We start from the raw sequence: 12,432 nt of genomic DNA on the forward strand, positions 1-12,432 counted from the left end.
CAGAACCTCATAGTGCAATGAAAAAAACATACTTTAGGCACAAAACAAATTAATATGGTGCCTTTTCCAAGCCATGGCCATAAAAAAACTGTCAAGTGCTATTGAGTGCTGATGCACGTCTGCCCGGGGGTCGTTAATGTGGATGGTTTGATTGATTTTTTTTGAAGTACATTTAGTTCAATTCATTTAATAGTTTTCTTGAACCTTTGTCATTTTGATTATTCAAATATTAATGTTATTTTATGTGTAATTTTAAAGTGTAAAGAATTGTTGAGACAACTGTTGTATTTTAAATTAAAGACAATTTAAAATCAAATTCATTAATAATCTTCCATGGTTGGATTTCAGATTTCTAAGTGATTTTTTATGAATAAATTTGGAATATGTGTGTGTATATTTTTGTCCATATTAACAAATACATTAATCCACTATCCAATGGTCATCCTCATCATCACTTCGGTCGTCATCAGCCGCCGCGGAGGCACAAACCTTTACAGCAACAATAACAACCCTCAAACCATCATCCCCACAACCTCTGTTTACACTGTGAATTAATTGGATATTCCTACTCTCTCTCCCCCACTTTCTCCCAGGTGTCTGGTCACCCCACAACCGCTCCACGGAGATTCTCACCAAGGCAGAACTAGCCGAGCGCAGCCGATCCAACAACCCGGACCCACCGCCCCAACCCGTGTGGACACCGCGCAGTGCCCCACCGTCGCCGGTCGCCGAACGGCGCGAGTTCCGTCCGATCGGGTTCGAATCTCCGACGCCCCAGCGTCGCAACCAGTGCCCCACGCCGACGACTCCGGCTCCGTGGACCACCTCCGCGGGCTACGAAAAACCCGTCGAGTTCAGCGCCAAACCAAACGTCAGCCAAGCGACGACCCGGCCGGAACCGACCTCGGGCGCAGGGGAACTTGCAAGGGGCAGGGCTCCGCCGCCGCTGCAGAACTCCAACTCGCTGCCCACGATTGGCCACACGGTACGGTTTGCGCCCCAGCAGCAGCAACAGCTACAGTCCCGCCAACAGGCCGTCCCAAGTCCGACCATCAATTCGCTGCTGAAGAATAAGGGTGAGGACTTTTTCTTTCGATTGGTATTTAAAACTTCATTAGTTAATAACGATAAGTTTGCTATCAAAACTGACAATCAATCAAAGTGAGGGTTATAAAAGCATTGCAATCAACACAAATCCTTTCCACATGATGAAGCATGCAGTCATGCGAGTTTTAACTTCTGTTCTGTTGGTCTTGTCGTGCATTCATTGTTCCTTTGCCTATAGTCCGGAGGTATTGGATTACTTTCTGAGAACATTCGAGTATTTGGCAAGCGTTGAACCCGGATCGTTTAGCTGTGTTTTCTACGATGTTACTGCGAAAAATCGTTTCGACAACATTCTCAATGAAATTTTGCAATCACCTAGGATAAGCCACGTTGTCAAATACGTGCTCAATGGAACCTTTCACGATGGGCTAGTGAAGCTACCGATGCAACCATCGATATTGATCATCTATCCGGGAAATGATGTTCAGTATCTGGAGCAAAGTGATACCATGTGGAACATATACAACGTAACACGTTTGTTCCACCCATCTACCAAAGTGCTAGCCTTTGTGGATTACAGCAATCAAGCACTAGTGAAAAGTCTACTCAACCAACTTTATAACGTGAAGTTTGCCTATTCTGTGTTCGTGGACAGTCGCACCCTGAATGTGATTTATTGTTACGGTGAGATGTGCAGTGAATGGCCACGACTGCCGCAGCCGATGTATTTATTTGAAGTTGGTCGCCGTTGGCAAAAAAGTCGAAATATTACCTATGTTACAATGCCAGATACTCCTTTCGCTTGGAACCAGCACTGGCTACACGAAACCGCCCAGTACTTGCACACGGAGATTGTTGAAGACCAGCATGGCTGCAAAGGAAATGGTTCTGGTTTTTACTGGTGCCCAGGAAAAAATATTGATATAATATTAAACAGCATGTGGATCACTCCGACAACTCCTAGAGACTTTATGCACTTTTGCACGAGCGTTCCAATAATATGGAAAGTGGCAGTGCCCAGAGATAGACCGTTGAACGTTGCGGAACTCATGTTGATGCCGTTCACCTGGCACGTCTGGATCCTTCTTATGGCGATCCTCGTTTCAGCTGAAATCGCCAAACTCTTATACCCCGAGCAGTTTAAAAATGAACCATTTCTACTTGCCGTTTGTGGCTTTGAGCGACATGATCTCCACCGGGCAGGCCGATTGGAGAAGATCACTTTCTTCTCATTGATCGTCCTGATGTTCTTCATTAGCAACGCTTTCGAAACCAAAATCGTATCCCTCATGACGAGCAGACCCTCGATCCAACGAATCAAAACTATGGCGGAACTTTTCCAGTCCAACATCAAATTCCGCTACGATCTGGAAGCGCATCCACAGTACAAAAAATATTCCTACTTCAAAGAGATGATCGTGCAAGGAGATGAGGTAAAGATCACTGACACGTATCCTGGCGTCGGAGCGCTTGCCAACAGCGACTTCATCGATCTGCTTACAGAAACAGCCTTCGATTACGAGCGGAAGCAATAGTTCTACGTGGTTCTGGACCACGAAATATTCGAAGGTCCTGAGTGTTACTACGCATCGTGACGCTCTCTGCTCCAGGGACCGTTTCGTTTCATGCACAGCGCCTTAGTCGAGGCAGGGCTCGTCAAACTTTGGAAACGCCAATGGAGCAGCAAAATGCGTTCGATCTACAACGGACGGAGGCCCAGGATGGACATTCGGCACAAGAGGGATCTCAAATTTGGAGACATGCAACCGGCTTGGCTGGCGCTGGGGATTGGGTTGTGTACTAGTTTGATCGTATTTCTGGGAGAACACTGCAAAAAAACGTTTCATTTGCGTTACAAACGTTAATCGTCGTTGTTGTCTTGCGGACGTGCATTTTGTGCAACTTTCACATTTTGACGATCACAGATCCCCCAAATTCAGATATCTATATCTAAATATATATATATATATATAATTTCGACGGTTTTGTTCGAACGCGAATCAATTCAACACGGAACGTCGGATCGAGGTGCTCTTTGTTACGTTGGGTTCGTAGAAGTCCAAGGAAGGTTTATACGCTAACTAATTGACACTTTGGCCAATCTGGAACCGATTCCGGAGCATCGGCAAATTGTATGGAAAAAAGTTACGTAAAATCAAATTTTGATCACAGGAGGCAGAAAAAGTAAAAAAGCAAAAAAACGTCAACAAGTTAAAAAAGGTAGAACGACGTTTGTCGGGTAAGGCTTGTATTTAATAAAATTCGAAAAAACTCCGTGCGTTGTTGTCACTCATCACATGAAAAAAGTTTCAATCTTGCTATCTTGACACACCCTGAAAATTGCTGTAAATGCGGCTACTGGCCAAAGGGATTTCAGGTCAAAACGCGTTTGGCACACGTACATGCCCGACTACCTTGTAATTATAACTCGGGACTCCGGCAACCAAATTCAACCAAACTTGGGGACAATGCTCATAACGGTCAGTCAAATAAAACGTTTTTGTCATTGTTTACATTGCGTGCTCTATTTTTTGTTCATTCAAGGTCATACATTGAAACGCGTTTTTCTCGGAACCTCAAACAGTATCGTGCGACAAGATAGCTCGTTCCTAATGTACCACTTTTGCAAAACTTTTTTTTCATAAAATCGCGATAACTCGTGATATTTATATGCAAACCCCTTATGTTTATATATCAAAATTTTTGTAATTGTCTGCTCAAAAACTTTGTAGGACATTGTTACACTCTAAAAATAGACCCTGCAAAGTTAGAAAAACACGAAATTTTGAAATGGAAAATTTTATTCAAATTGAAAAAATGACCCTTCTGGGTTAATGAAGATTCGAAAAGTACGTTAACCCTTTACAACCCAACCCCGCCTCTAAAGACGGGCTTCGATTAAAAAAAATCGCCAAAAATCAATTTTTCAATAAATTTTTGATCTTTAAAAAGCATTGGAAAGAAGAACTCGTGAAATTTTAGAAAATTTATGGGTTGGAAGTTTTACTTGTAAGTGACTTTGCCAATGTTTTTAAAAATGTCATTTTTTTAGGGGTCAACTTTGGCTGTGTTTTTACTAACATTTCCTATATTTTATGTAAAAAGAAGTATGCAGTAATTTTTCTAGTGTCCCAGACTATGCTTCTACGTATTTATTTAAAATTTAAAACAAGCAAAAAATTTAAAAAGTGGCTATAAAAACATAGGCAAAATGTAATGATAGGAGGTGGTAGAATAGGCTAAATACTACCAAAAACAAACATAAACTAAACAAGATAAATGCAAATTAAAATACTAAAAATGAAACAAGAAAAACATAAAACAAGAGAAGTAAAGTTTTTCGTAAAACAAAAGTTGCTCAAAAAGACCTCCTAAACAAAGAAAAAATAAAAATTTCCGAAAAAAAAATTTGGGCAGAAGAGGGTTAAATTTCTCTTAAAATTACATGTTCCAAAATTTTGTAGAGTTGAGTAACGGAAAATGGCAGAGTTTTTAAAACTGTCCTAGTGTTTTTTCGATGAAAAATACGTTTTTTTTTTAATTTTGAGTACGCCATCAAATTGGGCGTTCAATTTTACATAAAATTCCCTTTGGCACCAAATTTCTATCTCATCACCGTTTCAGGTTGCAAATTATTGAATAACACGTCTTTGTTCGCATGTTCAAAAATGAAAGGGTACGTCACGAAATATCAAAAAACGGACCTCAGATTCGTGATCAGGGACAAAAGTTACCCCTAAGGACAAAGTTTCACGCAAATCGAAGAGGGGTCGGGGCAACTGCTGTGTGAGTTGGCGGAGAATTACCCGTATGTATGTATTAGTACCCCCGTCTTGGCAGGACTTGGCCATAACCATAGAGAACATATGTTTTTATAATGATAAAAACTATTTTAAATATCAAATTTCAAGCCTAATTTTCAAAATTATTAAACTAAAATTATCACATGATGTTAAATATATACTAACAGTTCTGTTACTGTTAAAAAATTATCAGCTGAATCCGCACGATTCAATATTCGATCAAGACTGAGAAATTCTTGGGAAATTCGTTTCCAACTTTTTCCTTCCGAAATTCAAATTCGCTTCGTTTCCAAACAGCTTTGACGACACTTTTGCAACAAAATAAAAAAAAAAGGATAAGCAACACGACAACATCGCCCCAAGAATCAAAACAAGGCAGAACAAAGTTTGAGCCCCTCGTTTCTGCTAAAATATGCGGATGCTGACTGGACACCGTCATCTAGCAGAAGGAGCAAGTTTTTCCATCAACGAGCTGTCTCTCGTCTGAAATTTTGACGAGCAAGCTGACCTGCTTCTTCGAGGGGTAAGAAGGTGGCGACAAAACTTTCGACAAATTTCAACATTTTGCGCAAAACGTGACTACTTTACGGGCGTCGACTTTGCTCGCGCAGCCAAAACTAAACACTTTCTTCAAATAATTTGCACGAAACGTGGTGGGTAAATTTTATGACGAAAACTTAAGAGCAAACAGCTTTCCCACCGGAAGGATAAGCTTTACCTGTGCTCGTTTCCGTCAAGTGGCACAGGAGAAATAAAACTTGCCGTTGTGGTTTCTGCTGCAAAAGGACAAACTTTCCCGTTACGCAAGCTCAACTTTTTGGAGAAATATTTCCGCTCAGACTTTTTCCAAACGAAAATTCAATAACTGAAAAGATAAACTGCGTAGCAGAACAAAAAACAGTACCATCGATCAAAATACGGAAGGAAGCTTCCCCTAAAAAAATGAATCTGTTACGCCACTAATGATGGAAAGATAGATTTTCCTTCCCGGATCCAGAGCGAAACTTTTACTCGAAAAACTTCCAATCGCAAAAGTTGATCGCCCTCAGAGACATTATTCACTCGTTGGTTGGTTTGATCTCGTTCTCTGAGGGGAAGAAAACTTTCCCGAAACTGTTGCAAACCGATGGTTCTCAAACATTTATGGTTTTATGATTTGACCAGTATATTCTAAAATTTTGACTAAAAAACTAAAAACTAAAAACTAAAAACTAAAAACTTAAAACTAAAAACTAAAAACTAAAAACTAAAAACTAAAAACTAAAAACTAAAAACTAAAAACTAAAAACTAAAAACTAAAAACTAAAAACTAAAAACTAAAAACTAAAAACTAAAAACTAAAAACTAAAAACTAAAAACTAAAAACTAAAAACTAAAAACTAAAAACTAAAAACTAAAAACTAAAAACTAAAAACTAAAAACTAAAAACTAAAAAACTAAAAACTAAAAACTAAAAACTAAAAACTAAAAACTAAAAACTAAAAACTAAAAACTAAAAACTAAAAACTAAAAACTAAAAACTAAAAACTAAAAACTAAAAACTAAAAACTAAAAACTAAAAACTAAAAACTAAAAACTAAAAACTAAAAACTAAAAACTAAAAACTAAAAACTAAAAACTAAAAACTAAAAACTAAAAACTAAAAAACTAAAAACTAAAAACTAAAAACTAAAAACTAAAAACTAAAAACTAAAAACTAAAAACTAAAAACTAAAAACTAAAAACTAAAAACTAAAAACTAAAAACTAAAAACTAAAACTAAAACTAAAAACTAAAAACTAAAAACTAAAAACTAAAAACTAAAAACTAAAAACTAAAAACTAAAAAACTAAAAACTAAAAACTAAAAACTAAAAACTAAAAACTAAAAACTAAAAACTAAAAACTAAAAACTAAAAACTAAAAACTAAAAACTAAAAACTAAAAACTAAAAACTAAAAACTAAAAACTAAAAACTAAAAACTAAAAACTAAAAACTAAAAACTAAAAACTAAAAACTAAAAACTAAAAACTAAAAACTAAAAACTAAAAACTAAAAACTAAAAACTGATTTTTAGATTGTATAATTTTATGATTTTATGATTTTATGATTTTATGATTTTATGATTTTATGATTTTATGATTTTATGATTTTATGATTTTATGATTTTATGATTTTATGATTTTATGATTTTATGATTTTATGATTTTATGATGTTATGATTTTATGATTTTATGATTTTATGATTTTATGATTTTATGATTTTATGATTTTATGATTTTATGATTTTATGATTTTATGATTTTATGATTTTATGATTTTATGATTTTATGATTTTATGATTTTATGATTTTATGATTTTATGATTTTATGATTTTATGATTTTATGATTTTATGATTTTATGATTTTGTGATTTTATGATTTTATGATTTTATGATTTTATGATTTTATGATTTTATGATTTTATGATTTTATGATTTTATGATTTTATGATTTTATGATTTTATGATTTTATGATTTTATGATTTTATGATTTTATGATTTTTTGATTTTATGATTTTATGATTTTATGATTTTATGATTTTATGATTTTATGATTTTATGATTTTATGATTTTATGATTTTATGATTTTATGATTTTATGATTTTATGATTTTATGATTTTATGATTTTATGATTTTATGATTTTATGATTTTATGATTTTATGATTTTATGATTTTATGATTTTATGATTTTATGATTTTATGATTTTATGATTTTATGATTTTATGATTTTATGATTTTATGATTTTATGATTTTATGATTTTATGATTTTATGATTTTATGATTTTGCTATGGTTTAGGAACCTGCGCCGTTCCAACGAATTTTCATTCCGGATTTCTGCTCAAAATTCGATTTGCCACATCTGATATTGGGAACCGAATTTCTCCGTTTCCGCAGATTCAGAAACTTTTCCTTCATCCGCAATACTGCAGAGTGAAACTTTTGCACCCCGAAACTAGTGCAAAGGAAGCAAAATTCCTGTGAAATCGGTTGCAGTTAGGTTAAAATTTATCACTCCCATGCACAAATCTCAACTTTTTTGCGGAACTAAGGTGTGAACCTTATCGAAATTTCGAGAACTTTTCCGACTTCCTTCCTTCCAGGTTTCACCTTTCAAGTTATTAATTTTCCATTTCCTCCCAACATTTTAACACATTTCACATCGATCATTTTCTACTCCCTTACCTCTTTCAGATGGTAAAATTGGCCAGCAGCTGAGCACGTTCGAGTCTGCCAGCAATCAGTCCAATGTCTACCAGAAATCGACCAGCCAAAGAACGACTACGAACCAGCAAACATCGTACCAGCGCAGCAGCAGCGGCACTCGACTGGGCAGAGCCAGCGAAATAAGTACTAATTTTGGCACTTTTTCCCCCTCACCCCAAACAAAAGAGCGGCAATTAATCACTGATTTTATCTCTGTATTTGTTTTCGGCACCCCCCACTCAACACACAAAAACACCCCAACCACCCCTCTCTCGTCTGTGTGTTTGTGTGCTTCTTCTTATTCCATTGAACAGGTCAACCGGTGGGTCGACAGGTGGATTACCTGAGCGAACCGGAATCCACGGTGGACCACCAGCAGCGGAGCACCCCGACGATGGCACAGCTGTCGCCCCGGAAGGTCGACGGCGTCGGGCCGATGACCCGCGAGGGCATGCCCCTCACGTTAAGATCTGTAAGAGTTTATACGTGGGGTTAGGGTCAGGGTGGTCAGCGAGTGAGTGAGTGATAGTTGATTGAGTGAGTCAGTGAGTGAGTGAGTTATTAAAAACAGAAAGAATTATTTTTCGAAAACTTAAAGTTCGAATTTACCGGAATTTTAAAGATTCTCCAACAACAGTCACTCGTTGTCCCTCACCTAATAAATTATCTTCTTTTATTCCCTGAATGCGATCAAAATAAACCAAAAAATAATCAGGAAGTGGACGAAAACAACCAGGCCAAGTGGTACAAAAAGATGTACCAAACCCTGCACAAAGCCCACGACGATGGTAAATAACTCAAGTTCTGAACTTTCAGTCCCACAATCCCCGGGAATTCCCTCGATATTTGCCCCTTTTTGCCTCCCTCTCTCCTCCTTTAAAATTCCACTGTTGTATCATAATTTTCCGTCGAAAATCCCAAAACCCCAAAACTGAGAGATCCCCCAATCAACCAATCAGCAGCAGCGCGCAATCATTAATCAGATCCTCGTCGAAGGTTGTTGACGAGTCATCAAAAAGTCAAAAGTTAATTAAATTTGAACCGCTTTGCTGCGGGAAGCTCCTTTCAAAGCTGTTGTGCTTTCTTCAGAGGGGAAAGAGGATCCAATCAGAAACAATCAACTCGGATTTGTTCGTTTCGTTGAGGGCGGAGGGCGAAAACTACTTGTGATTTTCGAAAAGCTTACTTTTGACGTGAACGCTTCGGGGCGGTTAAAACGAGCTGCTCAAATCTGGCTGGCTCGCGCTCGTTTCCAAAACTTTGATGGAATTAATTAAACAATTCGAGTTGAAAACTGCAGCGGAAAAGCTGCTGCTCCCCAGCTGGCAAAAGTTCCCATCGTAACCATCGTTAGCAGTTAGCAGCAGTGTGTACGTGTGTAATTGCGGATGATTGTATTAAATTGAAACTTTACTTTTGCAAACCGAGAAAGTTGCCCGAATTTGGGAGGATGCAGTCAGACGGAACGATGGAACCGCACTGGGTGGGATTTTCAGCTGATTGTGAGATTTGTGGTTGGAGATGTTGATTTGACTAAATCTTGGTTGATTACGATTTGATAAGATAATGTTTCATTTCAAATGTTAAATGGCAAACATCGACAAAAATCCTGAAAGCCATTTTTAAGCATTCTTGAAATGAATATTTAGACTTTGGTAACTAATCACTGTTGACTAAATTTAGTACAAAATAAATCATTGAAAATGCTTCAGAATCAACCTTAAATAAATATTGATCAGCTCAGTTTATCGTAAAGTTGAGGAGACTTAATTTCCTCCTTCTTTTTATATTGCTCATGCCTTTCTCAATTTTTAGAAAAACTTTGATCTGGTATAGATTTCGGTTTTAAAAGTTCCTAATAGTGCGTCCATCCCGGGAATTCCCAGGACAAAAATCCCGGGATTTTTCCAAAACCGGAAATTCCCGAGTTCCGGTAATTTTTATAATTTGTCCCGAGAATTCACAAAATTGAAAAAAAAATCAAATTTTGTTCTAGAAATTCAGATTTGGTTGTAGAAATAGATGAACGGTTGAATACTTAGTAATCGATAAGAATTTTAAAGCATTAAAATTTGCATTCGGCATATATCAGCAGTATGTTGGCTTATTAGGGAAACTTGTTATAATTTTAGTTTACAGATTCGCAGAATTTTTAATTTAATAAAATTTCGTGCTTTAAATGTTTTCTATTTATATAAATTTAAAATAGATATGGGTATTATATGTACGAATACTAACGATTTTAAATTTGAAAAAAAAATCATATTAAACTATTTTTCATCAAACATCGGCATCTGAGGCAAATCAAGCAATACATGAAATTCAAAACTTATCTAAAACTTCACATTGACTTGTATAATTTTTTAGCTATCGTTTTTTGTTTTTTTTAGAAAAAAAAGTTTGTCAAGATTTTCTAGTCATGTCATATAAAAAAATATTGAAAAGATTTATATTTATATGAGACTCATTAATTTAAATCACATTAGAATCAAAAATTGTAGTTCATTTAAAATCTAAAGCACAACAAAGAACAACAAAACAATTTTTAATTTATTTAAGGTATTTAAAAACTGTCGTTCTGGTATAGATTGAAGTGTAGATAATCATTTTTTTTTTTTCTTAGAGTATCACCGGTTAATATTATTGAGCTAATTATATGATTTTATGCTTGAAAAACATAAAAAATATTACCAAAACAAAGATTTTATGACTGTTTTTAAAAATTTCGGGATTCTAAAAAAAAACCGGGACGCCCTAGTTATTAAAAATCGTACCAAACGTTTTGAAAAAACGTTACTTAATCCACCTTTAGGTGGTTGGTGCCTTCCTCATATTCATAAAGTCAATACATTCAGTAAAAATAGCAACATTCCCCCTTAACATGTTTAACAAATCAACTTTATTACTCATTTCTTTTGATATGGTTCGCAGACCATCAATATTTCTGGCTCATCGGCAAGGTCTGATAAAAAAAAACCTATCCAATCGCATGATAGACCCGGACATCATTTTTACTGAAATATCTGAGATCCGGCCTCCAAAAAGTGTATAAATAACACTTAAGTGCCAATAACTTTTGATAGGATTGTCAGATCCTTGATGTTATAGGCTCATTTGAAAGGTCTTTCGATTATCTAACTAACGATGGGTCGCATGATGGACCCGGACATCATTTTTACTGAAATATATGAGATCCGGCCTCCAAAAAGTGTATAAATAACACTTAAGTGTCAATAACTTTTGATAGGATTGTCAGATCCTTGATGTTTTAGGCTCATTTGAAAGGTCTTTCGATTATCTAACTAACGATGGGTCGCATGATGGACCCGGACATCATTTTCATTGAAATATCTGAGATCCGGCCTCCAAAAAGTGTATAAATAACACTTAAGTGCTAATAACTTTTGATAGGGTTATCAGATCTTCAATGTTTTGGGCTCATTGGAAAGGTCTTTTTAATACCTTTCTGAAAATGTATAACATGACAGGGTTCCTTACAAAAAACACCCTTTTTACAATCTTCCGGACATACGCCAAAATCGTTTTTTTAGCATAACTTTTGAAGTACTTTACTAAACTTCATAATTTTCAATAGGGACTTATGGGACCCCAAGACGAATCGAATGAGACCAAAACGGTCCAAATCGGTTAAGCCAGTGCTGAGATAATCGAGTGCATATTTTTTGGTGCACAGACCCACATCCCTACACACACACACACACACACACACACACACACACACACACACACACAGACATTTGCTCAGAATTTGATTCTGAGTCGATAGGTATACGTGAAGGTGGGTCTACGAGGTCAAATTAAGAAGTTCATTTTTCGAGTGATTTTTTAGCCTTTCCTCAGTAAGGTGAGGAAGGCAAAAATCTTTCTTTGAATTATAGTATTGTTTCTTATTTATCGTCATAGGTAATTCGTTAAAACAATTTCACATAAAATCTGTACAAATGTGTTAACAAATATGACAATATTTATATGAAAAATATTGAAAGACTAAAAATATACATATTTTGACCAAAATAGGCATGTTTACAGAACACAGAAAACGGTTCAAGGCACACTATGTTATGACCAGACGTGCATCCGCTCTAACTCCTCTTTTAGAAGAACCTGTTTGGCATTTCGCTTAGATGATTCCCACCATGTTTTGCCAGTGATTAGAGTACACTAATTAAGCTAATCTGTAAAGCTCCCGAAGACCCTGGGAGGCTATATTATAAACCAAGTGAGATATAGGGTAAGAAACGTTAAGTGCACTCAAAGAGCTTTTATGAGGTTCTTCTTGAGAGTTTATGAGAACAGTCACATGAAAATATACCTGAAGTCGGTATTTCC

The 12,432-nt window shown here is 35.9% G+C and overlaps 1 protein-coding gene across 13 annotated transcripts in view; it reads left to right on the forward strand.

Annotated features, from left to right (window-relative positions):
* The window catches only part of LOC120425567 (sorbin and SH3 domain-containing protein 1), a 181,632-nt gene that overhangs the window by 118,653 nt on the left and 50,547 nt on the right, over positions 1-12,432 (forward strand). For 11 of the 13 annotated variants that reach the window (XM_039590188.2, XM_039590195.2, XM_039590157.2 and 8 more), the window contains 4 exons: positions 594-1,076; positions 8,071-8,226; positions 8,397-8,554; positions 8,798-8,870. In XM_039590188.2, the coding sequence (XP_039446122.1) occupies positions 594-1,076; positions 8,071-8,226; positions 8,397-8,554; positions 8,798-8,870 (870 nt within the window). The remainder of the gene's footprint in view (positions 1-593; positions 1,077-8,070; positions 8,227-8,396; positions 8,555-8,797; positions 8,871-12,432) is intronic. The other 2 variants (XM_039590166.2, XM_052710505.1) reach the window with 2 other exon arrangements.

This window comes from Culex pipiens, chromosome 3 (assembly GCF_016801865.2).
Source record: "Culex pipiens pallens isolate TS chromosome 3, TS_CPP_V2, whole genome shotgun sequence".
NCBI classification, from domain to species: Eukaryota; Metazoa; Arthropoda; class Insecta; order Diptera; family Culicidae; genus Culex; species Culex pipiens.